Genomic DNA, 25374 nt, shown 5'->3' on the forward strand with positions numbered 1-25374 from the left:
GCATTAATTTAAATTTAAACCAAATTATTTTTCATCCTAATTATGAAAAAATTTCAAATTTTCAATAATTGGGTTTAGTATTTTTTTTCATCTATTTATAATTTTTTTACATTTATTATTATTTTCTTAAATGGCAAAAAAAAAAAAAAAAAAACTTCTGTCTTTACTAAAATGAAACAACACCATATCCCAAAAAATTATACAAATTTTAATTAACTTTATACACAACTTTTGGACAAAACTACCCTTGGTCACCACCAATTTGATTATCATGACTAAGTAGTTTAGAGTTAACTTGCAAGTTTTGAGATATTGATGATGTTCCTAATTTTTACAGGTTTTAGGCGGGATTGGTGGAATTGTTGAATAAATAGTGAATTTAGTGACTCCCTCAGGGTAATTTTTCGATGGTCAAACATTGAGAAACAAAAATAAATAAATAAAAAAGAAAAATAAATAAAAATAAAAAAATAGTAAAAATATTGTTAATATTATTAGAAGTATAAGTGATATTAACAAAATTATATTATACAAAATGGTAAAAATACTCTTTGATTCTTAAAAGGCTAAATGACTATTTCCCACCCAAGGTTTGATGTTTTCTCAAATATCTATCATTTAATTATAGAAACACCAAACACCCACTTATAGTCTGTTAAATTTAACAGAACCCTAACGCCAGAAAATTTTATCTCTTTTTGCTCTTCTAAACTTTAAAAACTAAAATTTTTCTTCAGCCTAAGTTTTAAAAAATGACAGTTTCACCCTAGGGTTTCATTTTGAAATCTCCGACGACATCTTCGGCTCCATTGCCGACGACTTCTCCCTTCCGAAGCATCCTCTTCTTTCGATGATCTCTTTCCTCCCATTTGGACACCTGATCGACGTCGGAGAAGCCTTGGGAGACGAAGACGACAGCTTCGTCTTCGTCTGGGAAGATTCGTCTTCCCCGATAAAATTCTTTGTCTCCCAAGGTTTCTCCGACGCTGATCGGACATCCAAATAGGAGGAAAGTGATCATCGGAAGGAGAGGATGTTTCGAAAGGGAGAGGTCATCGGCAATGGAGTCGGAGATGTCACCGGGGATTTCAAAACGAAACCCTAGGGTGAAACTGCCATTTTTTAAAACTTAGGCTGGGGAAAAATTTTAGTTTTCAAAGTTTAGGGGGGTAAAAATAGATTATATTTTAGTTTATTTTTAATATTATAGAGAAAATAACGATTTTACCCTTACCACCGTTAATTTTAACTGTTCATGGGTGGGTGTTTGGTGTTTCCATAGTTAAAGGGTGGATATTTGAGAAAACATCAAACCTTGGGTGGGAAATAGTCCTTTGGCCTTCTTAAAATTAGCATTTTGATGGATGAGTGAAAAAAATAGGTTTTCAACCTTAGAGGGTATGAAAATAATTTCGTTAAAGTTTGGGTAGACTTAAATTTTTCTTTTTTCGACCGGGTATATGCTACTGGGAAGCTGCATCTGACAGGCTGCAGGCAGACATCGAAAGCATCGGTTAAACAGTTCGGCGTAGAGGAGAAATGGCGTCTGGATGGGGAATCAATGGAAACAAAGGGAGGTGTTACGATTTCTGGGTGGATTTCAGCGAATGCATGTCCCGTTGCAGGGAGCCCAAAGACTGTTCTCTCCTTCGTGAGGACTACCTCGAGTGCCTCCACCACTCCAAAGAGGTCACCATCTCTCTCTAGAACCTTTAATTTCCTTTGAATTTTGTACAGATATAAAGGTTACCGAATGTTGTGCGTTGTTAGTGATGCTTCAAAACCCTAGATAAATTTCTGTATTTTATTTTATCATTAGATTTGATATTGATTTTAGTGGAATAGAATTATTGTTTGTTCCAATGTTCAATATCATTTTAAAATATTGAATCTGAACTGATATCCAGCTTTTTAGGCCGCATTTAGTAGCTTATCAGTAGTTCTTATGATTGTAATGATTTATTCTGAAATAATGTAATGATTAGATTTGGATGTGAAAATTACTTTCCTGAGGTTTATTTGATTTAACAATGAAGGAGAAAAATGTCATCCTAGTTTACCGTGAAATTTACAATTGTATGTTTGAGAAATTCAATGGTTAAGGAGTGTGTACCATATTAAGGTACTACTGATGAACTGATTAATAAACGTAAAATTTTGAATTTTATGAGCTTTATTATTCTTTGTTTAACCATTTAGCATCACATGTCATTAGGCGTTCATCTTGAGAATGGCAACATTCATGGGTTGTTTACACTGCTTACATATTCATTTTACATTCACATAAGAGTGGACATCTTTATCATTCTGAAAACTAAGGATTGTTTTCATCTAAAGGTGATTTATTTCAAACAAGGAGAAAGAGGAAACAATAAGATATTTCTTCTTACTCCTTACTTTTTACTACTACCAGTGCAATGTTTGTTCATGCAAAAAGGCGAGTAGTCATAATTCAAAAATTCCAATAGCTATATTATGTTGATTTTCAGTCTCTTTTTATGACTGGGATCCTCGAACTTCCTGTAACTGCTTTCTACTCAATTAGGGCCATCATTGTCAACGATGGTGCATATTAGAGTTGTCAATGATTTTTTTTACCCTGTCTAGTATAAGTATTGTTAGTTCTCTCTGATCTATCATAGAAAAAAGAAAATCTAAGATTTTTCATAAGCTTATTTTTTCTTTTGAGGTTGACACTTCAAAGTTACTATTTTTTCTTCTATTTATTTATTTAGTTTTTTTTTCTCTTTTTGAATGGGAATTTAACTTTAGGTCTGAATGATAATCTCTTCTAGCTATCCTCAACCACCAATTGAGCTTTTAGGGGAACACAATTTTAGTAGTGTCTACCAGTTTGAAGTTGCCTCCAATTTATGACTCTCAGCCTTCCACTTCAGATTTTGAGATTGTCTGATGTAACACATCAGTTGGTAGATCCAGATAACACCCACCGGCATCTTTGACCTTAATTACAGGCAACTCTTGTCATCATCCATGTTCCATTTTTGTCATCTGAGTCAAAGTCAATTGACTCACTATCTGTAGTTGGTTTTCTTTGGATTTTGCCAAATTCCCATTTTGATCCATTGGGTATGAAGAAGTGTTCAGAAGGGTTGAGCTATTTGAGTGGTGAGCTTGGGTAAAGTTATTTGGATTGGAATAATTCAAATTAAATGAGCTGGATTTGGTTGAATATGGATTAGGAATTAGGATGGAGGATGATAAACAAGCTTGGCCACTGGTGTGGCTGGAGCAGGTAAAACGGGTTGCAGTTTGGGTTTTTTTTTTCTAGTTGAGTTCCTCCCCCATCATAAGTAAACCCAATCTAAGAGTTTACTGCAATTTCATTTCCTTCGACAACAATTGGAGATAACCAAAACAACAATCATTCCCAACAATCGTTGTTGTCTTATCATTTGAGGCAATGGACTACACTTTGACAATTGATTTTTATCAAACACTATTGAGTTAACCGGGTTGCAGTTTGGGTTTTTTTTTTCTAGCTGAGTTCCTCCCCCATCATAAGTAAACCCAATCTAAGAGTTTACTGCAATTTCATTTCCTTCGACAAAAATTGGAGATAACCAAAACAACAATCATTCCCAACAATTGTTGTTGTCTTATCATTTGAGGCAATGGACTACACTTTGACAATTGATTTTTATCGGACTCTATTGAGTTAACCCCAAAATCTGACCACTATTGGATTTGTAAATTTGCCAAAATTTGTCGATATGTGGTCGGAGTCGCTTGAATCTACCATTTTTACTATATCAACTTTTCTCTACTCTCAATTCTCTTCACTCACGATTAAGATGACATGTTCATCTAATCCATCCTCATCCACAAGTAGATTTGGAATCATGAGTTGGTTCTGATTTGCATTTACAACGGAGACAAATTTTTAGTTCTGATAGTCGCCGAAACCATAACCACCTCCCATTTTCTTGCTTCATAAAATCTATTCTCCCTATCACAACTGCTCTGATACCACTTGATAGATATGTGCACTCGACAGTTTAGTGACTCCATCATTCCCCAACCAAACAAAATTTAATAACCAAAATGAATGAAGAAGAAATTAGAGTGGTTTGTATTGATTTGTGATATGTGTATGAACATATCATCCAGGTTTATCACATCCAACAAGCAAAAGGGAATTGAAACCCCCTCCCCAAGCCTGGTATTCTAGAGACTTGGTTCTGTCCCAATTATTTCCCACAATATTTTTTCTCTTCTTTTTTCCTTCCCCCAATCTTTCTCTTATTGTTGTGCACATCCTCTAACAGCCTAGCCACAATCCTGCAATGTGTTGTTTGTTGTCCCAAATGGTCTCCCGTCTCCCGTCTCCCTTGTGTGCCATTTGTACTCCTTGTACCTTTCTCCTGCATGAGTCCTAACATATATGTATTTCCCTTGAATTTTCTTCCTTGTAATCTTTTAGATCTAAGGTTTAGTCTAGAGTATAAATTGACTTGCTTGAAAGTTTTGTGAAATATGACAAAACTTTTATGAGTGTATTGTTACCATGTTTGAGAAGTTATCATTTAACTTGTTCAATTTTTCTACCTAGATCATTCAGAAATAATTTAATACAGTGCTTGCATCTCACTGTTTTTAATTTATGACTGTTGGTTTTGGTGGTAGGGCTGGATTCAATCTAAGCTGAGCCCCAGCAAGGGCTGGCTCAAGATTGATGAGTTGAAATTTCCTTAGCTCGAGCTCGAATAGATCGACCTCGAACACGGCTCATTTGATCCAAGCTGTGAGTTAAGCTTGAGCCAGCTTGGATTGCATCCAATCCTATTTGGTGGATTATCTCAATCTTTTGAAGGACTGACATTTTAAATTGTAACTAGTTAACTGTTTGAATGGATCCATATATCATCTTCTAGTATTCAATGTGTAAGTTGACTCTTATGGTTTTTGTGAATGTTTATTTCAGTTCCAGCGAAGAAACAGAATTTACAAGGAAGAGCAGCGAAAACTAAGAGCTGCTGCACGAAAGGAGAAGGGGGGTGGGGATGGTGTTGTTAGTCATCACACCTAGCCGTAATTTATAATCATTTGAATTTCAAGAATAAATATTATGGAGATGTATTTTTTCCGGACTGGTATTCTAACTTGTTTCAAGTTACTGGTTTTCTTGTTTTGCCTGATATAGACCTTTTTTTTTTTTTACTGGTGCGTGCAATAAGGCCAATAGTTTACCTTCATATGCAGTTAGACTGATATGCTTATCAGCAGAGTTAATTGTGATGGTTTTTGAAGCCTTGATCGTCCTTTTTTTGTGATTCTTATGGATCAGTTTGACTAACACCCTCCTCTTTTTTCACTTTTTATTTTTTTACTTTTTATTTTTATTGTTTTATTTCAGTAGATTGGTAATAATTGTGTAAAAGAAGAATTTGTACTACCCCAAATAAGACTTGGAAAATTTTCTAGGAAAAATCTTAGTAGTATAGCAACACATTTCAATCAATTTAAAATATTTTTTCTAGATTGTATTAAATTATTAATTTATCATTATGATAATCAAGTTTAAAGTTTTTTGTCTGTTTATATTAACATTAGTCCTGCTAAAGTTATTATTTTATTGATTATAAAGAGTGATTGGATTTTCTCCCTTAAGGTTTGGGCTCGAAACAATTTTTTGGGTGAGTGGTTCCTTAAATCTTATTTTAAATGTGGGAAACAAGACTGAAACTTGTTTGAACAGGTTCTTATTGCTTTGGATTGTAATAATAGTTTGAAGCTGAGCGTAAATGGTTGCCTAAATATGTTTTGGTATATTCCTTTTCTTTTTCATCTATTTATAATTGTAGTTATTGATATTTTGAAGAATTGAAGTTGCCAAAAAATAATCAAGGTCAAAGAAACAGTGTAAATAAATTTCGAGCTACGAATTCAATCTTTGCCTACATATCAAACCGAGTTTGAGCTATCCAAATGTACATGTTGTCAACCTCGAGAGTTTGAGTAGATCTATTTCTTATTTGAGTCGAGCTTGAGTGAATACTTGATGGAGCTGGTTTTGGATTGAATGCACTGCTATCTATTCATTTTCCTCACTCACTTTGACCCGGCGGATCCATTGTGCATCTGATCAAATATATCATGGAGCTATCACACACAAAAATGAATAAACAAATAAATAAATAAAGGGCAAAACTAAGGGCTGGCTGTTGAGATTTCTTATCGCTCTAAAAATGGGAGGGCCAAGCTCTGTGAAGTGACGGCAAAAAACAGAAGTTACTGCATTTTCAACGAGGGAACACTCTTTTCTTTTGCCTTCTCCACTTACTTAATTGCTCAAGTCATTGTGTGTGTTATAGACCACAATTTAAAACATCCAACTTTAATGATTTGTCGTTTCTCACTATTTAAAGCAAGAAAATTATTTGAAATTCAATTACATCCTAAAAGATTCTTTAACAAATACGTATAAAAACAGAAGACAGGTTTTCTGATCCCATTCTTGTCGTGGTCCTGGACCATTTTGCAGCCTGGACAGTAACAAGTGTGTTTGTTTACTAATTAATTCCCATAAAGAAGTAGCACCAAGTGTTTTGGATACGACTAACTCTGCCTATTCAAGATTGTTCTCCTCTGATTGCATTACAGTGAAAAAATGTTTCGACTTTCTTTCTTGCTAATCATTCTGCTTCATTTAGCTGTATCAGGACTTGCCGCTGATAAATTCAGTAGACATGACTTCCCACCTGGCTTCATTTTTGGCTCTGGCACTTCAGCTTATCAGGTCAATCACTTTTACTTAATATATTTTGTTCTTTGTTTTATGTTTAAGTTTATACATAATAAAAAAAGTTTACTAGAAAGGTTATTACTTTTATATTATCAAATTTATTATAAAAAAAGAGATAAAATTATATGATTGATAGGTGGAAGGAGCAGCAAATGAAGATGGGAGGACTCCAAGTATTTGGGATACCTTTGCACACGAGGGTCTGGTTTCTTAACTTTTTGGATGAAAATTAGTTTGCAAAATTCCACTGAAATGGAATATGCATGTGTAGCATTCTTGCGTTTTATATCAAACCACTTTCCATTTTAGACTAATTTCATCAAGTTGCTTATAATTCCTTGTTATTTAACTGAATCATCACTCCTCGTTTTCTGGGGTTTGCTTGAAATTTGAAAGAGAAGATGTTGGTAATTTTTGGATCAGTAGAGTCGAAAGTTAACATGGAGCCAAAGAAGACATAACATGTATGTTCTGAATATTATCGAATATATGTCTCCAATTTTTTATTTTGCACCTGTCAATATTCAGGGAAGGCACAGGGAGGCACGGGAGACGTAGCCTGTGATCAGTATCATAAGTACAAGGTGCATACACGGTGCTAGATAAAGGCCGATTCTCTCTATACAACTAAGTCACATATTAAATTTCGATTAATCCTTTTTTATTTTTTTACATCTTTTGCAGGAAGATGTACAACTTATGGTGGACACGGGCTTAGATGCCTACAGATTTTCCATTTCATGGTCAAGATTAATCCCAAGTATGATTTTTAATTGAGACTCTAACAGACTGAAAAAGTAACCAATCACATATTTATCCCGATGTTATATTTTTTCAGATGGAAGAGGACCTGTGAATCCAAAGGGCGTGCAGTATTATAACAACCTTATCAATGAACTAATCAATCATGGTGAGACCTAAATTTTCATCAATAATGGCCTGACATCAACTTTTTTTGCTTCCCAAATAATAACAGGCAGTGTCTTATCTTTGTTTTGATCAAGCAGGAATCCAACCGCATGTTACATTATTCAATTTTGATCTTCCCCAGGCACTTGAAGATGAGTATGGAGGATGGATCAATCGAAGGATTGTGTATAATTCTCAACCATTGGTGACTGATTAGATTTCTAAGCTCTGAAAATGAGTAAATGACTCTACTTGAATCATCTTTATGGGAATGCAGGAAAGACTTCACTGCTTACGCAGAAGAATGTTTCAGAGAGTTTGGCGACAGGGTTTTGTATTGGACTACTGTGAATGAGCCTAATATATTCGCCATTGGAGGTTATGATCAAGGCATTGTGCCACCTCAGCGGTGTTCTTTTCCATTTGGATTCAACTGCTCCAGAGGCAACTCCTCCTCTGAGCCATACATAGCACTTCATCATATTTTGTTATCGCACGCATCAGCTACAAGACTCTATAGGAAAAAGTATCGGGTAATATTCAATTTTTTTATACCATGTGCTCAACTTTCCATCTTTCTTATGACTCAGACAATCATATGATTCAGCAAAAAGAATCTTCACTTGCATCAATCCTACATTAAAGTTGTCTTTGCATTAAACTTGTATTTTCTAGATGCCAGTTTAGGCCATGATTATGCAAAATGGATTTTAATGGCAACACACATTGGTGCAGGGCAAGCAGCATGGTTATATAGGTGTCAGCATCTACACATTTGGGTTACTGCCTGTAACAAACTCCACAGAGGACATCATTGCTACTCAAAGAGCCAATGATTTCTTCATCGGTTGGTAAGTTAAGAATCCTACAAAACATAAGAACTGTTTCTTGTCTGCTCATAATCCTTATAGAGTGGCATGTTCTTTCAATTGTACCCTTCGTTTAATTAGTTTGTATGTGGAGGGCAATGCAGGGTTGCACATCCTTTGTTGGTTGGAGATTATCCCGATGTAATGAAGAAAAATGTGGGCACCAGACTTCCAGTCTTCACCGATCGCGAGTCCAAGCAGGTTAAGGGTTCTGTTGACTTCCTAGGATTGATACACTACTTTACACTTTCCATCAAAGACAATTCCCCCAGTTTGAAGCAGGAAGTCAGAGACTTTAACGCAGACATGGCAATACAGCTAGTTTACAGTAAGTTCTTTACATATTAGTTCTTCACTAAACTGAATGGTGGCTGCTCAATGATCTGAACTCATTTTATTTGGAATATTTTCTGGCTACTTTAAAAACTAAAGTGATTGCTTCTGTTTGTGGCAGCAATGCCGGATAATACATCTGCAGATGAGGTGGGATTTGAAAACCCATATTTATATTATTGGCTTAATTTGGTTGGGTTAGTTCACTGAATTCCTAATTTGCTTTATTTGATTCAGTTCCCTCCACAGCCCTGGGGTTTGCGAGGAGTGCTGGAGTACTTCAAACAAGTTTATGGCAATCCTCCTATTTTCATTCATGAAAATGGTCTGTCTCTAAATAAACACTTCTGCTTAAAACAGGTTCATGCATCAATTTCATGAAACACTTGTTATTTCACCAGGTCAGCGTAGTCGGCGTAATTCAACATTGGAAGATAGATCAAGGGTGAAATATATACATGCGTACATTGGGAGTGTGCTTGATGCTGTGAGGTATTCCAATCTTTTACCCTGCCAAAACTTTTTTTTTTTTCTGGTTATTAGAGTTACTTTATATGATTTAACTCTTTTATTATTATTATTATTATGTCTCTAAATCCCAAAGAAATGGATCAAATACGAGGGGGTACTTTACATGGTCCTTCCTGGATGTATTCGAATTGCTGGATGGGTATGGATCAAGCTATGGACTGTACTATGTTGACTTGGATGACCCTGATTTCAAGAGATATCCCAAGCTATCTGCCCATTGGTACTCCCACTTTCTCAAGGGAAACATCATCGATTCTAATTATGCTTTCAAGCTCAACAATAATTTATCTACTCTCCGTCAGACCCAATGCCTTCAGTAGCTCTACATACACGCATACATACAAACATCTATGTATTCCTCATATTACTCTTATACTGGTATTCCCGTCAAGAATAAGTTTGCGATGATCCTTTGTTTATACTGGATTCCTCAAATTTTCAGTTCAATCGTAGCAAAGTATATGGTGGTGCATTAAATTCACATTGATCAATAAAAACTTTGAGAGACAGTTGAGAATTTTAATATCACTGTACAGAGTAATGAAACATCCGCCTGTGACTTGGCAAGTCTAATGTAACAGTACAAATTGCATTTGCACCAAAGCTTATTGCCAAAAGGTTGAGTTTCAGGGGCCACGGGGATACAGCAACTTTCCCACGATTTACAAAATTCGACAACAGCTAAGGGTGATTGACTGTGCCAAAATTTACAACAGCGAGTTTTGCAGTTCACATATTTAACCTTTTTAAGTTCAATATCATTGAGTTCAGATGCATGCAATGCAAGCAACTTTCTGACAGGCAGGACAAACTTGCAAGAAGGTTTTGATCCCATCCCGTTAAGACAAGTGCCAAAAGCTTCCTGACCTGTTTCCTGACTCTGAGGTCCCATTAGTCTGATGAAATGAAACCCAACTTGAGTCTCTTGTTACAGCAGGGAAATGAGATAACCTCTCTCTTTCCCGTACATGGGAACGATTCAAAAACGGAGATTCTGCTTCTTGCAGGTTCTGCCCTGATGATGAACTTGGCGGAAAAATATAGAAATTACCATTCTGATCATGTTGTGGGAGTGCTGGCACTACTGCAGGCAAGCTCCTCGAACCATCAAATCTCCTAAAACCTGGCACTACATGTGTGGGCAAGCCTGATGCACTGCTCGACTGCTGCTGAGGAAGGAAGGAATGAGAAGCCTGGATCCTTTCAAGGTTCACAGTAGTGCTGCCAGGATGACAAGGACCAATTGAGGAGACAAATGAGCTCCCAGCTCTAGGACCAGAACTGAGGAAGTAAACGCATGCGAAATTAGCATTCTAGCTATCAAGAGGACAAAAAAATGAAAAAGGACATCATACTATTCCAAAATGTGCAACATAATCAAACTAAACACAAAAGTTGCCTCTTGTAAGCTTTCACAATCAAATGATTGATATATGCTCCTCATTATTTATAGAATTCAAAATATGCAACTTTCAAAAACATTATCTCACAGACAGACAAAGAAGGGAAAGGAAGAAAAAAGGATCACTATTAAAAATCAACCTTACTGAAACACAGGTGAGATACTAAGAAAAAAGACAGTCAAGCTCAACAGAGCTAATGGCTTACCCATGATCAGAGACAAATGGATGTAGGAAAGATCTGGACATTGTTACAGCATCAGATTCACCATGAGAAGATCTCAGTGTGGCAGGAGAAACAGAAGCTGGATCAACACCATTTATATGTCTATTGGATGTCGAGAAAAGGGGGGAATGATGACCCCCACTATGGTAATGGATGGCAGGAAATGCATGGGGAGGAAAAATCTCATTGTGTCCCGATGGACCATTCCAGTGATAATTTAAAAGAGAATCATCAACATTATTACTAGATCTCAGGGTTGTAGGTGGAATTGGTCCAACATATGCAACATACGAATGAGCCATAGATGCTACTTCTTGTTCAGAGAATATGGGATGGTGTCCTGGTAGGTCATGATCTACATGGATAAGATATTTCATTTCTTTGTTAGAAAGCTGGCTAGGAAATTTTTATCAGGAAAATATTTCAAAAGTAAATATCTTACATATGGTTGATGGAGGTTCCACCTCCCTGAAAGATATAAAGTATAGAAATGTCAGAAATAGTTCAACAGATGTCACTATGAGAGGAACTGTTAAATGGTTCAGGAAAAGTATACAGGAAAATTTTTTAAACAAGCAGCTCATGTTCTCTTTGTTTTAACAGTTTCACAATACGATTTCAACGTAGAATTGTAAAATTCCAACATAAGAAAAGCTAGATAAGTAGCACCAAACAAAAGTAAAATAACACATATCAAGATTGATATAAAAAGAATCTAAATGAACAATCAGCCTAACTGGAATCTGATATGAATACATGAAAACTGACATCAACATCCCCCAATATAATCTGCAAATTTACCATCCCAAAGTCTACATTTCCCTTACTACAGTAATACTGCTCTGATTGTAGTTTTATTCCTCTGAAGGTGGTGAAGTCATAGAAAACAACAGTACATGCAACTCAAAAGTAGTAGCTACAGAATATCAACTGTAAAGAAAACTGCATGAAGGGAGGTCCTTACTCAAAAGATGAACCAACTCGTGCCAATTCAGCAAATGGGCACCAGTGAACTCTATATGGCTGCCAAAACAAATTATGAGTAAGATGATGACAATCACAAATATCATGAGCAAATTCGTAGACTTTTTTTGAGTAAGATGATGACAATCACAAATGTAAATCACCATTAAAACATAGTAAATATTGTAAAGTTGTTAACTCTTTTGGCATGCTAACTCAAAAGATATTGTTTTCAGTTATATCAATGGAAGAAGCCTAGTCTCTGGCTCATAAGTTAAGATAAAACCATGAATCTAAGAATGGATCTATGCAGAAAAAAAAATTAGAAGCAAATGATTAAAGGAGCTGCCAACGTTCATTATGCAAAAATTGATCTGTACAATTTCAGGACCCGGAGGCAAACCTCAATGCTTGGTCCAGTGTCTACACAGCATTGGCATTAAGAGTTCTATGAGGAGTCTTTTGCCATATCTCACTGAAAAAAGAAACTTCTAAAAGAGAAAAGTCCTCATAACATTACATGGTTGAAAATAATTACATTTAAAAATTTTTCATTTTTTATAGCAAATCCAATGCCAAAAATCAGGACTTGAAGAAACTGAAACATGTAGAGGTGTTTGCTTGACCATGGCCTAGATGGCACTGAAAGACTACACTTTAGAATATATAATTGGCCAGTACAAAATGCAGAAACAAAAACAGGGGCAATAATAAAAAGTGAATTGACAAAGCTAGACCTATTTCAAAATTTTCCCCACGAAAGCAGCACGTTAGAAGGCCTTTGTCTTAATAGAGAACATGACACTACTAGAGATTAGACAATACACTTAATTGTGTTTACCATTTCAAAATTGAGAACAGAACTCAACTAAAGACAACACAATATGCTTAATTGTGCTTACCATATCAGAATAACTTAAATCATAGAAGTCCTCATCAGGTATCCAATCTTCCATACTAAACTCAGGAAGTGAACGACTAGAGCCATTGGCATACAACCATTGACCTTTTTCAATCTTCCGACAATTTGGACATTGCATAGCCCCCTTTATATTAAATGCTGAACCAATGCAATCTGCAAAATAGAGGGTTTTTACAGCTACAACAATGCATCATAAAATAACAATTTTAAAAGATATGAAACACTAGTCAGATAGAGGAATAAATCTAAATGCATGCGTTGAGCAAACAACATAAATGCAATCTCAATCTAGCCACACAAAACCAAGCAGTGATGTCAATGAAATTAAAAAAAATAAGCCTCACTGAGTTTTCAACAGCATCACAGGGATCAAGTTTCACCAATGATGACATGTCTATGTCCCTAAATTAATAGCATCCCAATTTAAGGCCTTTAACATTATCCCCATCACCCTTAAAGCCAAACCTAATCACTTTCCTCATCATGCTCTTCACACATTCAACTCGGACATATTTTCTCTTACGCCCTTAGCAATCCGATTGCACAATACCACAGAATCTGAAATCTAACAGCAATTAGCTGACTAATCCAAAGTGCTGGTGGAATGAAAAAACACAGATCCTTTACAGCATAAAAAAAGTCAAAAATTTTCTCCCCAAAATGCAAATTTTTAAATCGGCTATAAAATAATTGACCAAATATTACAATCAATTCGCACCATTTATACACATTATCGAACCTTTAAACATCTATACGTGATCTCACTAAGACCTGATGGGCATCTTCACACAATCCCAGTTATACTCACATTTTCATCCCCTTTACTCTCTCCAACACCAGAAAGTTCTAAATACTCGAGAAATTTCCCAAAATTGAAAAAATAACGATTGACAGTTGGTAGTAACTACATTAAATGAACAGAATTGAACATGCATGCAAGTTAAAATCAGACAGTTCTACATTGTCGCCGGAATTCCCAAAATTGAAAAATGAAATTTAAAATAAAAAGCTAACCAAGATGGAATTGATGGCCACAATGGAGCTTAGCGGTGGATCTGGAGCCATTATCAGAGACGGGGTCAAGACAAATCGAGCAGGAAACCAACGAAGAAGGGGGCTCAGTAGCTTGATCATCATCTTCATCACCACCAGCTTTTGAAGGATGACGATGAGTGGTCGTGGCTATAGAGCCCACCATGTTGTCCTTCGTCCCAAAAATTAAAAATCCTAAGCGACAAATCTGAAAACTTTTGTTTGCTCCTATCTATCTAGTTGTTGTGATTGTGAACCCCAAATCTACCTTTAGTTCTCTCTCCGACCTGTCAGTTTACATGGTTAAGACCTCACATGAACTGCCGTTGAATTTAACATCATCAATTCATCATCACCAAAATGGACGGTCTGTATTTTTCTTTTGGGCCAATTACATGTTCGCACCCAGGGTTTGATATAATCCATTCACGCCCACTAACTATCAAAAATCTAAAATCTAACCCGTCAATTAAATTTCACTATTATTATCAAAGATAAAATTGTTATTTAAAAATTTTATTTAAACTCATAATTTTTATTATTTTTAAGTTTTTAAATGTTTATTTTTACCCTCTAAACTCATATTTTTCAGGTTTTAAAATTCACTTTTTCTCTTCAAGTATAAGGTTGTAAACTTTTTTCTATGTATAACTTCCCCTCGACGTTGTTTAAAATTATAGGCGAACTTAGTTTCCTTTTTTCTTCTCTTTGGTGACAATTCGTTGAAGACGATGGTTGAATCTCTTTCTCCTCCCTTCCATCTCCCTCTCAGTCATCCTCTCTTCGCTATCCAACTGTCTTCGTCTAAGATGAAGACTTAGCACTGAGTCAATCTTTGTCTTTGTGTTTGACGAAGATGGTTGCACAGCTAAGGAAGGGTGATCGAGAGGGAGAGGGAAAGGAATAAAAAGACAATCATCTCCAGTAAATCGTCATCAGAGAGGAGAAAGGAAGTTGGGTTTAACTGTAACTTTTTAAAACTTTGAAGGGCAATCATATAAAAAAAATTTACAACTCTAGACTTTGGAAAGGGGGGGGGGGGAGTGAGTTTTTAAACCTAAAAAATATAAATTTAGGAGGTAAAAATAAAAATTTGAAAACTTAAGGATAATAAAAAATATAAGTTTAAATAAAATTTTTAAATGATAGTTTTACCTTAATAGTAATAGTGAAATTTAATAAACATGTGAGAGTTTAAACTTTTGATAATTAACAGATGAAAAATTGAGTTTACATCAAATCTTGGGTGGGCAATGTCATTTGGCCTTTTTTTTTTTTGGTTCATTCCCTTTATTGTATTATGCTACTGCCTTTCCATTATACACCGAAGTTTCTACCACAATTTTTCAAATAATTAGAAAGGTAAATATTAACTTCAATAAAACTATAAATATATATTTTGAATACATAAATGGTATATTATCATATGATTAAATGAATTTAAATTAAAAAAATAATATCAATCATATAATGATATATTACTTGTTTACTAAAAATATGTAAACATAATATTATTTTATAAACTGTAGGGTATTTTAGGATTATTATTATTATTATTATTATTATTATTATTAATTGTGTATAGTAACGCTCCTAATTAGGGCTTTCATTTATTTGATTTGCTTCCTTGTCTATTTTGATTTATTTCCCTAGTTTTATGGGTTAAATTATTAGTTTTATTCAAACTTAGATTGAATTGAAAATTTTTGAAAATATTGTAATAAAAAAAATTATATATACATATTTTGTATAAATCATTTGGGTACATATATAATATGTCACTTTGTAATCGAATGATTTTAAATTAAATATAAAGTAATATTCAATCATATGATGACACATTATCTGTATACTCAAATTATATATAAAAAAAAGTATACGCATAACATTATTTTATTGTAATTGGGTATTCGTATATATAATAAAAAATAATATTATACATACACATTTTTATATATAAATAAATACATATATAAATGTATCATTATGTGATTGAATATTATTTTATTATTAATTTAAAATCATCAAATTATATAATAATATATTTATGTGTGAATCTATTTGTGTATGCATAGTTTTATTATTAATAAAAATGACTAAGATTGTTGTATACAAAGATGAGTTGAATTATTATATATATTACATACCATATTTGGCAAATTGAACAGCAATGGCAAAATAAATCACTGAAACAATACGCGTAATATATTGAAAAATCAATTGTGAAGATTGCACAAGCACTACAAGGGCAGCCTTTTGTGAGCTGACCAATTTAGCGGCTGGTGGAGTGTCTCAGTGTTTGATTTTAGGCTTCTTCACAATGGTCACACACAGTGCAGTGAGCATGGTGAGCGCAGTAATCACTTATACTGCCCAGAACCGCCCTACAAAATCATTAAATATTAGATCAGAACAAATCTAGGGAGAAGAAACAGTGATCAGTGTCTTCAAAATTTTCAAATATATATTTAATCTCATGAAGCTCCAGTCAAGCAGAAATGACGTTGAGGATGGGATTAAGGAATGGATGATGAGCTTACATTTTGATGGCTCCATAGCCATGAATGCCCACGACTAGAATACAGGCATGGTGTTTTTCTACAGCCTCGCACAGCACATTCCTAGGATCTCCTTCTATAGCTTCCAATACTACTTCACTCACCTGTACACGTACAGAACAATCCATCACTAATTGAAACAGGAATCATAAACCACAAATAAACATCTATGTTTTCCTTTCCAGTTTGCTGGTGCAGATTTCCTTTGCCTTTTCCAAAACCCTGGCAGCGATTTTCTTCAAATCCGACTCCACATTCGGAAAAATCTCGACAGCTCCTGCAACTAATTTCCTTGATATCAACATAATTCTTTTAAAAAATATATTATAACAAGAGCGAAGAAAATTATTTTTTCAACGTCAGAACCATGTAGTATCTATCAATCATCAAGAACAGAAGAAGCCAGTTGCTTAGAACCGAAAAGAAAATACAACGGAGTCCATTTTTAATTAACAACCAACACCGTAACAGATTACCAGGGAATGGTTAATTTATTGTTAAAAATATAATTACCAGGTCCAGCAGGGCCGAGCACAGAAGAAGGAAGAGGTTTGGCGTGGACAATGACGAGCTTAAAAGGAGGATTTGTAGGGAAATTTGTAAAGAAATGATCCAGAGTCCACTCCAGTGCGTAAAAGCTGTGCTAACTGTCATCGATTCCTACCACCATCGTTTGCTTCTCAGAGTTCGCCATTGAAATTCAATACAAAGTTGCAGAGTTCGCTTCGATGAATGATCCAGCAAACTGAGTTGACAAAATCCATTGAATCTATAGATGCCGGAACTGAACCGGACAGAGAATGTGAATCACAATTTGTGATTGGTTGGTGTCTCATGTGCAATCATTGACCTGTTGGCTGAGGTAAAACGCGGTCGTTTAAGTAAAATAAAGTGTTTCTGATTTGTCAAATTGCGATTTGAAGATAGCAATTAAAATACTCATTGGATTTGAAAAGACCTTATAAAAGGGACAAAACAGCGTTAGAACGAAAAGGATAATTCACGATTTGCACGAATTTAAAGCTTGTTGAAATGTTACGATCTCATAAACTTTTATTATTCTTATTTGTAAAGGGGCAATAAACAAAGAGAACGTAGAAATCTGGCGTTTAGTATAACACTAAATTGGGAAATATGAATGAACTTTTTTGCCCTTAATCCTTGAAGACGTAAGGGAAACGCATCCGAAAACTATCATCGCCACCTGCTAAAGCCAAATGATAAAGCATCCCTGAGTGAAGACGCACTTTAATTGTTCATGGGTCAGGTCCGCAAACACAAATACAATGTAAACGAGTCGCAGGAGAGGAAAGATATTTAAACGTATTTTCTTGCTATCTGTTGCCCTAAGTGAAGAAGTACCAGCTGGCTGGCTCCATAAAGCTAAAAGTGAGTTTGGATGGTGTGTTTTTACGTTAAGATTGCCGTATACAGTGGAGCATCTAATCATATCATTAATGAAGCCGTGTAGGCCCTTCTTTATATCCAATAATTGAGCGACAAATATCTTTCCTTTTCCGTGATGGCTTCACATATTGACACGTGTAATTGATATCACCTGTCCCAGACGAAAATTTGAAGGCAGGTGCTGTCATATTCACACTCACATGGACTTTTATCGTATATTCTCCTTTATCTTTATGATAAAATACTAACCATTGTTTCTATCGCACGCTTTCCATAAAGTGACAGAATCTAGGGAGTGAAATAAAAAACGACCCTAAAATAAAATCAACCAAATAATATATATTTATTTTAAATATATAAATATATAATTTTAAATTAAAAATAAAATAATATTTAATTATATAATCATATATTATATATATATATATTTATTTATATAAAATAAATAAATACTCACAATATCAACCAAATAAAAAATATGCAACCCATCAAATTAATTTTTCAACAACATGGGTCCATGCTTGAACTGTACATGTTTATTAACCCACAAAATGTCTGTTTTTCATTTAAATCAAATTAGGAAAAATTAGGCGTCAATATCCATCCTACGTTGTTCATTTTATCTGATCAAAACATTAGGAAAAAATAGGCATTAGCTATGAAGTTTTGCAAGAAATATCAGGAGTACATGCAAGGCCAAGACGAGAAAAACCTACCTAGCCTTGGTATCAAGAAGCTCAAAAAGATCCTTAGAAAGTGCAGGAATGACTCTCAGTCTCAACAACACCTTGATGGAGTTATTGACGTCCAAACCTGCCTTCACCAATGCTCTGGTACCCCTTTTCTTTATAATTTTTCCCTTTATGTTTGTTTCATCTCTCTCTTACAGTGTTCTTTAATTTTATTAGCTATTTTAGTTCTCATTTGTTTCCTAAATCAAGGATTTTTTATTCATGTTTAGAAATTTGACGGTGTTCTCAATTCCTCAATCTGTAATTCGTTATAACTTTTTGGTTCATTCATTGCGGTTACTCATATATCCTGATTCAACTTGATTTTTAGTGTGCGATGGGACCTTCTTCCCTTCCCTTCTCAAAGAAATGTCAGCTGTGGTGGGGTGCTTCAATGAGCGTGCACAGAAATTGCTTGAGATTCATTTGGCTTCTGGCTTTTCAAAGTGCTTTCTGTGGTTTGAAGGCAAGATTCGAGGAACCCATGTTGCTTTAATACAAGAAGGCAAGGACTTGGTTAACTATGCACTGATTAACGCCATAGCAATTCGAAAAATACTGAAGAAATATGATAAGGTATTTTGTCCGATTTTGTAAAATGGATTTAGTATAATACATGCTGTTTCTGGTAGTGGCATTTCATATTAATTTTGGCTTGATGCAGGTTCACTTCTCTAAGCAAGGTCAGGCCTTCAGGTCACAAGCTCAAAGCAAGCACATTGAAATTTTACAGTCACCTTGGCTGTGTGAGCTTATGGCTTTCCACATCAATTTGAGGGAAACAAAAGTCAACTCAACGAAGGCCTCTTCATTTTATGAAGGGTGCTATCTCAAATTCAGTGACGGCAAACCATCACTCTCCTGTGAAATCTTTGATTCTGTTAAGCTTGACATTGACTTGACTTGTTCTATTTGCTTGGTAAGTTTAAGTTTTTCATATTTTGAATGGCATGCATATTTAAAAATGCTTCATAAGCAGTTAGAAGCTAAGGCTTCTGCTTCTATAACTTTGGCCTCTAGTTGTGCAATCTGGTATATCCAAGATCATTGTAAAAATTGAAAGCTATCATTCTCTGTTTGATATGGGAAATTGTTTACTTTGATTTCATTTTGCTTCAGTAATCTTTTTTTGTTTTTTCTTGAAACAGGAAACTGTGTTTGATCCAGTTTCTCTTACATGCGGCCATATATTCTGCTACATGTGTGCTTGCTCTGCCGCATCGGTCACCATTGTTGATGGACTAAAGGAAGCAGAACCCAAAGAAAAATGCCCTCTGTGCCGAGAGGTAATAGCCTTGACGATTTAGTTGCACAATCAGAATATAAATCAAGTGCTTAACTGTTTATTGCAATTTAAATTGATTCTGATTTCAGGCAGGAGTATATGAAGGTGCTCTACGCTTGGAAGAGCTTAGTATGCTACTTAGCAGAAGGTTTGCTTCCTTCAGATTTAGCTGGTGTTTAACTAAGTTATAGTGTAAAGAAAAATGAAACATTTTACTAGTGTTTCTTATCTGTATGATGCTTGTTCTAACAGCTGCCATGAATACTGGGGGGAAAGGCTTCGAACAGAAAGAGTGAAGAGGATTAGGCAGGCAAAGGAGCATTGGGAATATCAGTGTCGATCATTTATGGGCGTCTGATTAGGCAGACTCTCTCTTTGTAGTTTAATTTTTCAGTGAAAACATGGGGCAGTTTTCTCGTTCTGAATTTCAGTAACAATAAAACCTGGAAAATCCTTGTTTTCATTAAAAAACTTGTAGTGAGCCATAGAATAGTGTAGAAATATATTAAATTTATAATTGTAAAAAGGCCAAACGACTATTTCCCACCCAAGGTATGCTGTAATGACGAGTTTCCACCCTTTAACTATGGAAACACCAAACACCCACCCATGGCCGGTTAGATTTAACCAAACCCTAACGGTGGTAAATTTAATTACATTTCCCCCCCTAAAAGTTTAAAAACTAACATTTTTTCCCTAAGCTAAGTTTGAAAATATTGCATTTCCCCCCCTAGGGTTTATTTCCAAACCCTTCCAATTTCCAAACCCTTTTCCGTCGCTTTCTCTGGCGCCATCACCGGCCGTCTTCCCCTCCCGACGGTTTCTCTTCCACCGACGGCGCCTCTCAACTCGACCTCAACGTATCCGACGCAGAGATAAGCCGTCTGGGAAGAGAAATCGTCTTCCCAGACGACGAAGACGAGATCGATCGATCTCGTCTTCGTCGTCTGGGAAGACGATTGTCTTCCCAGATGAAGACGACTCGTCTTCCCAGAGGACGACGAGTCGTCTCGTCGTCTCGTCTTCGTCTGGGAAGACGTCGTCTTCCCAGACGACGACGACGATTGGGAAGACGAAGAACTTCGTCTTCCCCGACGAAGTTCTTCGTCTTCCACAGCTTCTCCGACTCCGATTGGAAGTCCAAATGGGAGGAAAGAGTTCTCTGGAAGGTGAGGATGCTTCGGGAGGGAGAGACCGTCGGCAGTGGAGCCGGAGACCGTCGGCAATGCTTCGGGAGGGTGAAACTGCGATTTTTGAAAACTTAGGCTGGGGGGGGGAATTTTAGTTTTTAAAGTTTAGGGGGGCAAAATATATTCTATTTTAGTTTATTTTTAATATTCTAGAGAAAATGACAATTTTACCCTTGCCACCGTTAGGGTTTGGTTAAATCTAACCGGCCATGGGTGGGTGTTTGGTGTTTCCATAGTTAAAGGGTGGAAACTCGTCATTACAGCATACCTTGGGTGGGAAATAGTCGTTTGGCCTTGTAAAAATCAAAACTTATATTACATAAAACTAATTGATTTATATTAAGGTTCAATTTATCATATTTATGTATCATTCATTTATATTATTTTTATTTAATGTGAAACTTGTATCGTCACTTAATATGTAAGTGAATAGTTTGTATTGCAAACAATTTCATCAACAAATTCAATTGGCCCGAATGACTATTTCCCTCATTAATTTTCTATTAAAATATTTTAACTTTGGATATTTCATATTTAATGTACCAATTTAGTGTGAAAAATTCGATTCTTTCATTATTTTTGTTAGAGAACTCCAAAGCCGGTTTCTAAGTACCTATTTCTGAGGAGAAATTAACATTAAAGTAGGGTCGCTCAGGAAAGGGAATACAGATGGGACAAGCAAGAAAATTCCTTTTGAATCAACGAGACCAATCTCCTGTATCAATTCTTACTTGGAATCTTTCGTCATAAACTTGGAGCTTATCTCATACTAGTAAAAAGGGCACACTAATCCTTCATTTTGAAACTGTCAATGGTGAGGCCATGTCACTGCACCCATCAACAATAACCCCAGGATGCATACCAGGCATAGAATGAAAACGATATCATCGAGCAATAGAATCACAGCCCCAAAACTCCCCCTCACAGTTCCTTCAAAAGCTGTGATTCTGTGGCAGTAATTGAGTCTTGCGGAACATGTCATTCTTTACTGTTCAACTCGAGCTTATATGCTTGTGATGCATTTGGTGAAGAAGGCCTTACCAGACAATCTTTGGTGTCGAAACCAAAGTCATTTTTGTCACAACCACTTCCAAAATGCTCTTCTAAAATTTCATTTGCAATGATGGTGGTGATAAAGATGAATGTTCCAAATGAAATTCATAGAAGATTGTAATTGATAAAATATGATTTTTTTTTTTTGTATATTAAAATTTCTAAATAATGCATGTATTTATATATATAATAGATTCTATATAAAAAAAAAAGTATCAATATAACGGTGACAATAAAAAAATTATATTTAAAATAATAGATTATATATTTATAATAAATTTCAACACAATGATGACAATGGCAATAATACTGCGACTTTACCCAATGACTAGAATTTAATACGAAGAGGGCAAGATTTCCTGGCATTATCAACAGAGCTGTCAATCAGTTTCCTGTATTTTCTTCTGGAATAATGTATTTCTTTTGGGTATAGAAGGTAACATAGAATGGTTTATTTTGTTAATATCACACTTACAAGAAGTGTTCAAATTTATTCTTTTTGAGTATATTCAAGAAATTACACAACATAAAATTTGTATACATTCATAGATCCAACCTTTTCCGGTGGAAAAAAAACAAAAACTAACGCAATAGTTCAAGATATGGCAATGGATCAGGTCAGGTCAGACTAGGTTAGCTTTGTTTTGATTTATTGGACTTATAGGTTGAGTCGGGCCCATGACCCATATAGTAATAAGCCTTAAACTAGTTGGCCCATATATATTTTTAAAGTCCAAAGCCTGACCCTGTATAATTGGGTCAGACCAGACCTTAAATAGGTCAATCCATTTAAATAATTTTTTAAAATTTTAAATATAAATTATTTTTCAATTATTAAAATCAAGAACAATACCTTAAAAATTTTATTTATGATCCCTCATTTGTGGCGAAGGAATATTGTGGTTATATAATGAAAAATATTATAAGTTTATAATATAGTATAAATAAATTGATTTACATACTGTATAAATTACAAACATAAATAAAATATATATATTGTACCATTTATCTACTCATTTTTAACATCCAAATCTCTAAATTCTTTTAATATTGGATTCATTCATAATATTTTGTAATGATAAAATTAAAATAAAAATGAAATTATAAACACAAAGAATTATAATTTATAAATTCAGATAATTTTCGAAAGAAAGTTGATGAGAGAAAATGAGATTAAAAATATAATAAAAGAATTGAGATTAAGAAAAATTGAAATCGATGAAAAAATTGATTGGTTTATATAGAAAAAAATAAATATATAAAAAATTAAAAAAAAAAAAGAGTTAAAGGTTTTTGCTTTTGTGGCTTTTGCCACAAAAGCTGAAGCCTTGGCTGCTGCTTTGGCAAAAGTGTTCTGTATAATTTATTTTTATTTTTTTAAATAGTAATAGATCGGACTAGGTCACCCATAGGTTTAATATTAAAAATCATGACCCGACCTGAAAAAGGCTCATAGACTAGACCCGACATGCTATAGTACCGGATCAGATTTTATTAAACTGGGTTTTAAATTCGTATTTCGAGTTGAGCTTCTATTTGACCTGGGTTAATTGACGTGTCTAGTTCAAATAGAGTGGCGTAGATGGGCTAGGATAGTGAATCAGAAGAGTGATGTCGATGGGATTGGAAGAGTAGCCCTCTCCTCTTCGATTTTATTGCCAACATCTTCGACTCCCATTGTATATTTTCCAATTGTCAAAATATGAGAAAAAAATGACAAATAATAAAAATTTAAAGAGATATGACTGATTAACTTACAAAAATAGTCGACCTATTAAAGACCTGCAAAGACACAATTCAGAACCTCTAGGTTATTCTCCAAACCTTACCATATCATGGGTTGATAGTGACATACCCTATAAACCTTACTATTTGACAACATTGCATTTGGTCCGACATAATTCTCTATCATATTTAGAATTATATAGAGTATTTTTTTTTTTTTAGCTAAATAGAGTTATACGAAGTTTCAACTCTATAAAAAATACAATCGGCTAATAATAAGTATAATCTCTAGTTAACTAGCCTTTCATACCACAAATTTTGTAAACACATTGGAATTATTAATGGGGAAAAAGTGCTAGTGCACATAGGCATGGAATTATCTAGATGCATACGAGTCCGTCATCCAAAATAAAAACTCTAATGCAAAACCTAATTGTAATTTAATGAAATTATATATATATATTTTTTTTAATAAATAATTAAGTATATAAATGATATGTAAACATATAATTTAATGATTTTTAATAAATAGAATAATATTAATGATATTATGACACATCACATATATACTTAAAACGGTTTACACATAATATTGTTCATTCCAATTAAAACCCTAATTCCATTTTTATCTTGAAAGAGGAGATTTATCTTTAATTGATAACACCTATCAGAAAGGAATATTCCAACCTTACAATTTTCTCGTATCCTTGTCGGCCAATTAGAAACACTCCTTCTCAAATTAACATATTAATTCTCCTCTCTACCTCTTCTGCCTAAACTAAAGTAAAATTATCTTTACAATCAGTCACCATGTTCTCCACAAAATCAGTTCGAAGAATCTTTTGCGGTCTCATGAAAAAATTAGGGTTAAGTAATTCCAAGAATTCGTACCAAAAATTTGCAATTTCTGAGGGGTCCAGTGCAAGAGGTCACATTGTAATGTACGTGGGTGAAGATCTTAAACGATATCAAGTTCCGCTCAAGTATTTGTCATTGCCCAAGTTTCAAGAATTGATAATGCAGTCGCTGGGGGATGATCTTGATGTTAAAGTCGACGGTCCAATTACGCTTGCTTGCACAACTGAGACGTTCGATCGATTATTGAAGCTCGCTAGGAGGCGCCGCACCGAAGTTGCTGTCTAGTCTAAAAAAAAGTGCGATTTTTGGGCTGGGGAAATTCAAGATTGATGTTTTACAATCTTTGTTTCAATGGAGGTCGTCCCAAACCTAACTGCTATTGCTTTCGGTGAAGTAAAATTTTGGCACAACCAAGTAGATTGTTTGATTGTCATTATTTTTTGTTTGATAATCCATATTGATTTTACTTAATCTGATGACTACCTTCTTCTTAATAATCTTTCTTTTGCAATCTATGGTTGTTGGTGCTTTCAATGTTTATTCAAAACCTGTATCAATTTTGTATTCTTTGATAAGAAGAACAATACAGACTAAACAGCAAATTACGGCGAAACAG

At 34.7% G+C, this 25374-nt stretch overlaps 4 protein-coding genes and 1 pseudogene across 4 annotated transcripts; 3 read left to right on the plus strand and 2 right to left on the minus strand.

Annotated features, from left to right (window-relative positions):
- The first annotated feature begins 1446 nt into the window (after positions 1-1446).
- Positions 1447-5317, plus strand: LOC123223535 (NADH dehydrogenase [ubiquinone] iron-sulfur protein 5-B). Its single transcript, XM_044646722.1, has 2 exons — positions 1447-1689; positions 4946-5317. Exons 1-2 carry the CDS (start codon positions 1540-1542, stop codon positions 5048-5050), a joined length of 255 nt encoding a protein of 84 aa, XP_044502657.1. The 5' UTR covers positions 1447-1539; the 3' UTR covers positions 5051-5317.
- Positions 5318-6550: 1233 nt separating this feature from the next.
- Positions 6551-9931, plus strand: LOC123223536 (beta-glucosidase 11-like). The gene is made up of 13 exons (XM_044646723.1): positions 6551-6760; positions 6903-6966; positions 7295-7350; positions 7451-7526; positions 7605-7676; positions 7774-7861; positions 7953-8208; positions 8411-8526; positions 8649-8872; positions 8999-9027; positions 9115-9202; positions 9279-9369; positions 9482-9931. The coding sequence occupies exons 1-13, from the start codon at positions 6632-6634 to the stop codon at positions 9726-9728; spliced, it is 1536 nt and encodes a 511-aa protein (XP_044502658.1). The 5' UTR covers positions 6551-6631; the 3' UTR covers positions 9729-9931.
- On the minus strand, positions 9871-14244 carry LOC123223537 (E3 ubiquitin-protein ligase RFI2-like). The gene is made up of 6 exons (XM_044646724.1): positions 13934-14244; positions 12900-13072; positions 11999-12057; positions 11477-11502; positions 11017-11389; positions 9871-10689 (listed from the first exon to the last, which is right to left on the minus strand). The coding sequence occupies exons 1-6, from the start codon at positions 14115-14117 to the stop codon at positions 10248-10250; spliced, it is 1257 nt and encodes a 418-aa protein (XP_044502659.1). The 5' UTR covers positions 14118-14244; the 3' UTR covers positions 9871-10247.
- Positions 14245-16024: 1780 nt separating this feature from the next.
- On the minus strand, positions 16025-17417 carry LOC123223538 (annotated as a pseudogene).
- Positions 17418-18494: 1077 nt separating this feature from the next.
- Positions 18495-20374, plus strand: LOC123223539 (E3 ubiquitin-protein ligase BAH1-like). Its single transcript, XM_044646725.1, has 6 exons — positions 18495-18749; positions 18979-19223; positions 19312-19566; positions 19796-19933; positions 20022-20080; positions 20185-20374. The coding sequence occupies exons 1-6, from the start codon at positions 18575-18577 to the stop codon at positions 20288-20290; spliced, it is 978 nt and encodes a 325-aa protein (XP_044502660.1). The 5' UTR covers positions 18495-18574; the 3' UTR covers positions 20291-20374.
- The last annotated feature ends 5000 nt before the right edge of the window (positions 20375-25374 follow it).

The sequence above is a fragment of the Mangifera indica genome, chromosome 8 (genome assembly GCF_011075055.1).
Source record: "Mangifera indica cultivar Alphonso chromosome 8, CATAS_Mindica_2.1, whole genome shotgun sequence".
Lineage (NCBI taxonomy): Eukaryota > Viridiplantae > Streptophyta > Magnoliopsida > Sapindales > Anacardiaceae > Mangifera > Mangifera indica.

Excerpts from the sequence above, each read along its gene's own strand:
- LOC123223535 (XM_044646722.1), top strand. The coding sequence starts at position 1,540 with ATGGCGTCTGGATGGGGAATCAATGGAAACAAAGGGAGGTGTTACGAT. Across the intron at positions 1,690-4,945 it reads GCCTCCACCACTCCAAAGAG|TTCCAGCGAAGAAACAGAAT; the intron begins GTCACCATCTCT and ends TGTTTATTTCAG.
- LOC123223536 (XM_044646723.1), top strand. The coding sequence starts at position 6,632 with ATGTTTCGACTTTCTTTCTTGCTAATCATTCTGCTTCATTTAGCTGTA. Across the intron at positions 8,209-8,410 it reads TCTATAGGAAAAAGTATCGG|GGCAAGCAGCATGGTTATAT; the intron begins GTAATATTCAAT and ends ACATTGGTGCAG. Across the intron at positions 9,203-9,278 it reads TATTTTCATTCATGAAAATG|GTCAGCGTAGTCGGCGTAAT; the intron begins GTCTGTCTCTAA and ends TTATTTCACCAG.
- LOC123223537 (XM_044646724.1), bottom strand. The coding sequence starts at position 14,117 with ATGGTGGGCTCTATAGCCACGACCACTCATCGTCATCCTTCAAAAGCT. Across the intron at positions 13,073-13,933 it reads TGGCCATCAATTCCATCTTG|ATTGCATTGGTTCAGCATTT; the intron begins GTTAGCTTTTTA and ends TCTATTTTGCAG. Across the intron at positions 11,503-11,998 it reads CGAGTTGGTTCATCTTTTGA|GGAGGTGGAACCTCCATCAA; the intron begins GTAAGGACCTCC and ends TATATCTTTCAG.
- LOC123223539 (XM_044646725.1), top strand. The coding sequence starts at position 18,575 with ATGAAGTTTTGCAAGAAATATCAGGAGTACATGCAAGGCCAAGACGAG. Across the intron at positions 19,567-19,795 it reads TGACTTGTTCTATTTGCTTG|GAAACTGTGTTTGATCCAGT; the intron begins GTAAGTTTAAGT and ends TTCTTGAAACAG. Across the intron at positions 19,934-20,021 it reads AATGCCCTCTGTGCCGAGAG|GCAGGAGTATATGAAGGTGC; the intron begins GTAATAGCCTTG and ends TTCTGATTTCAG.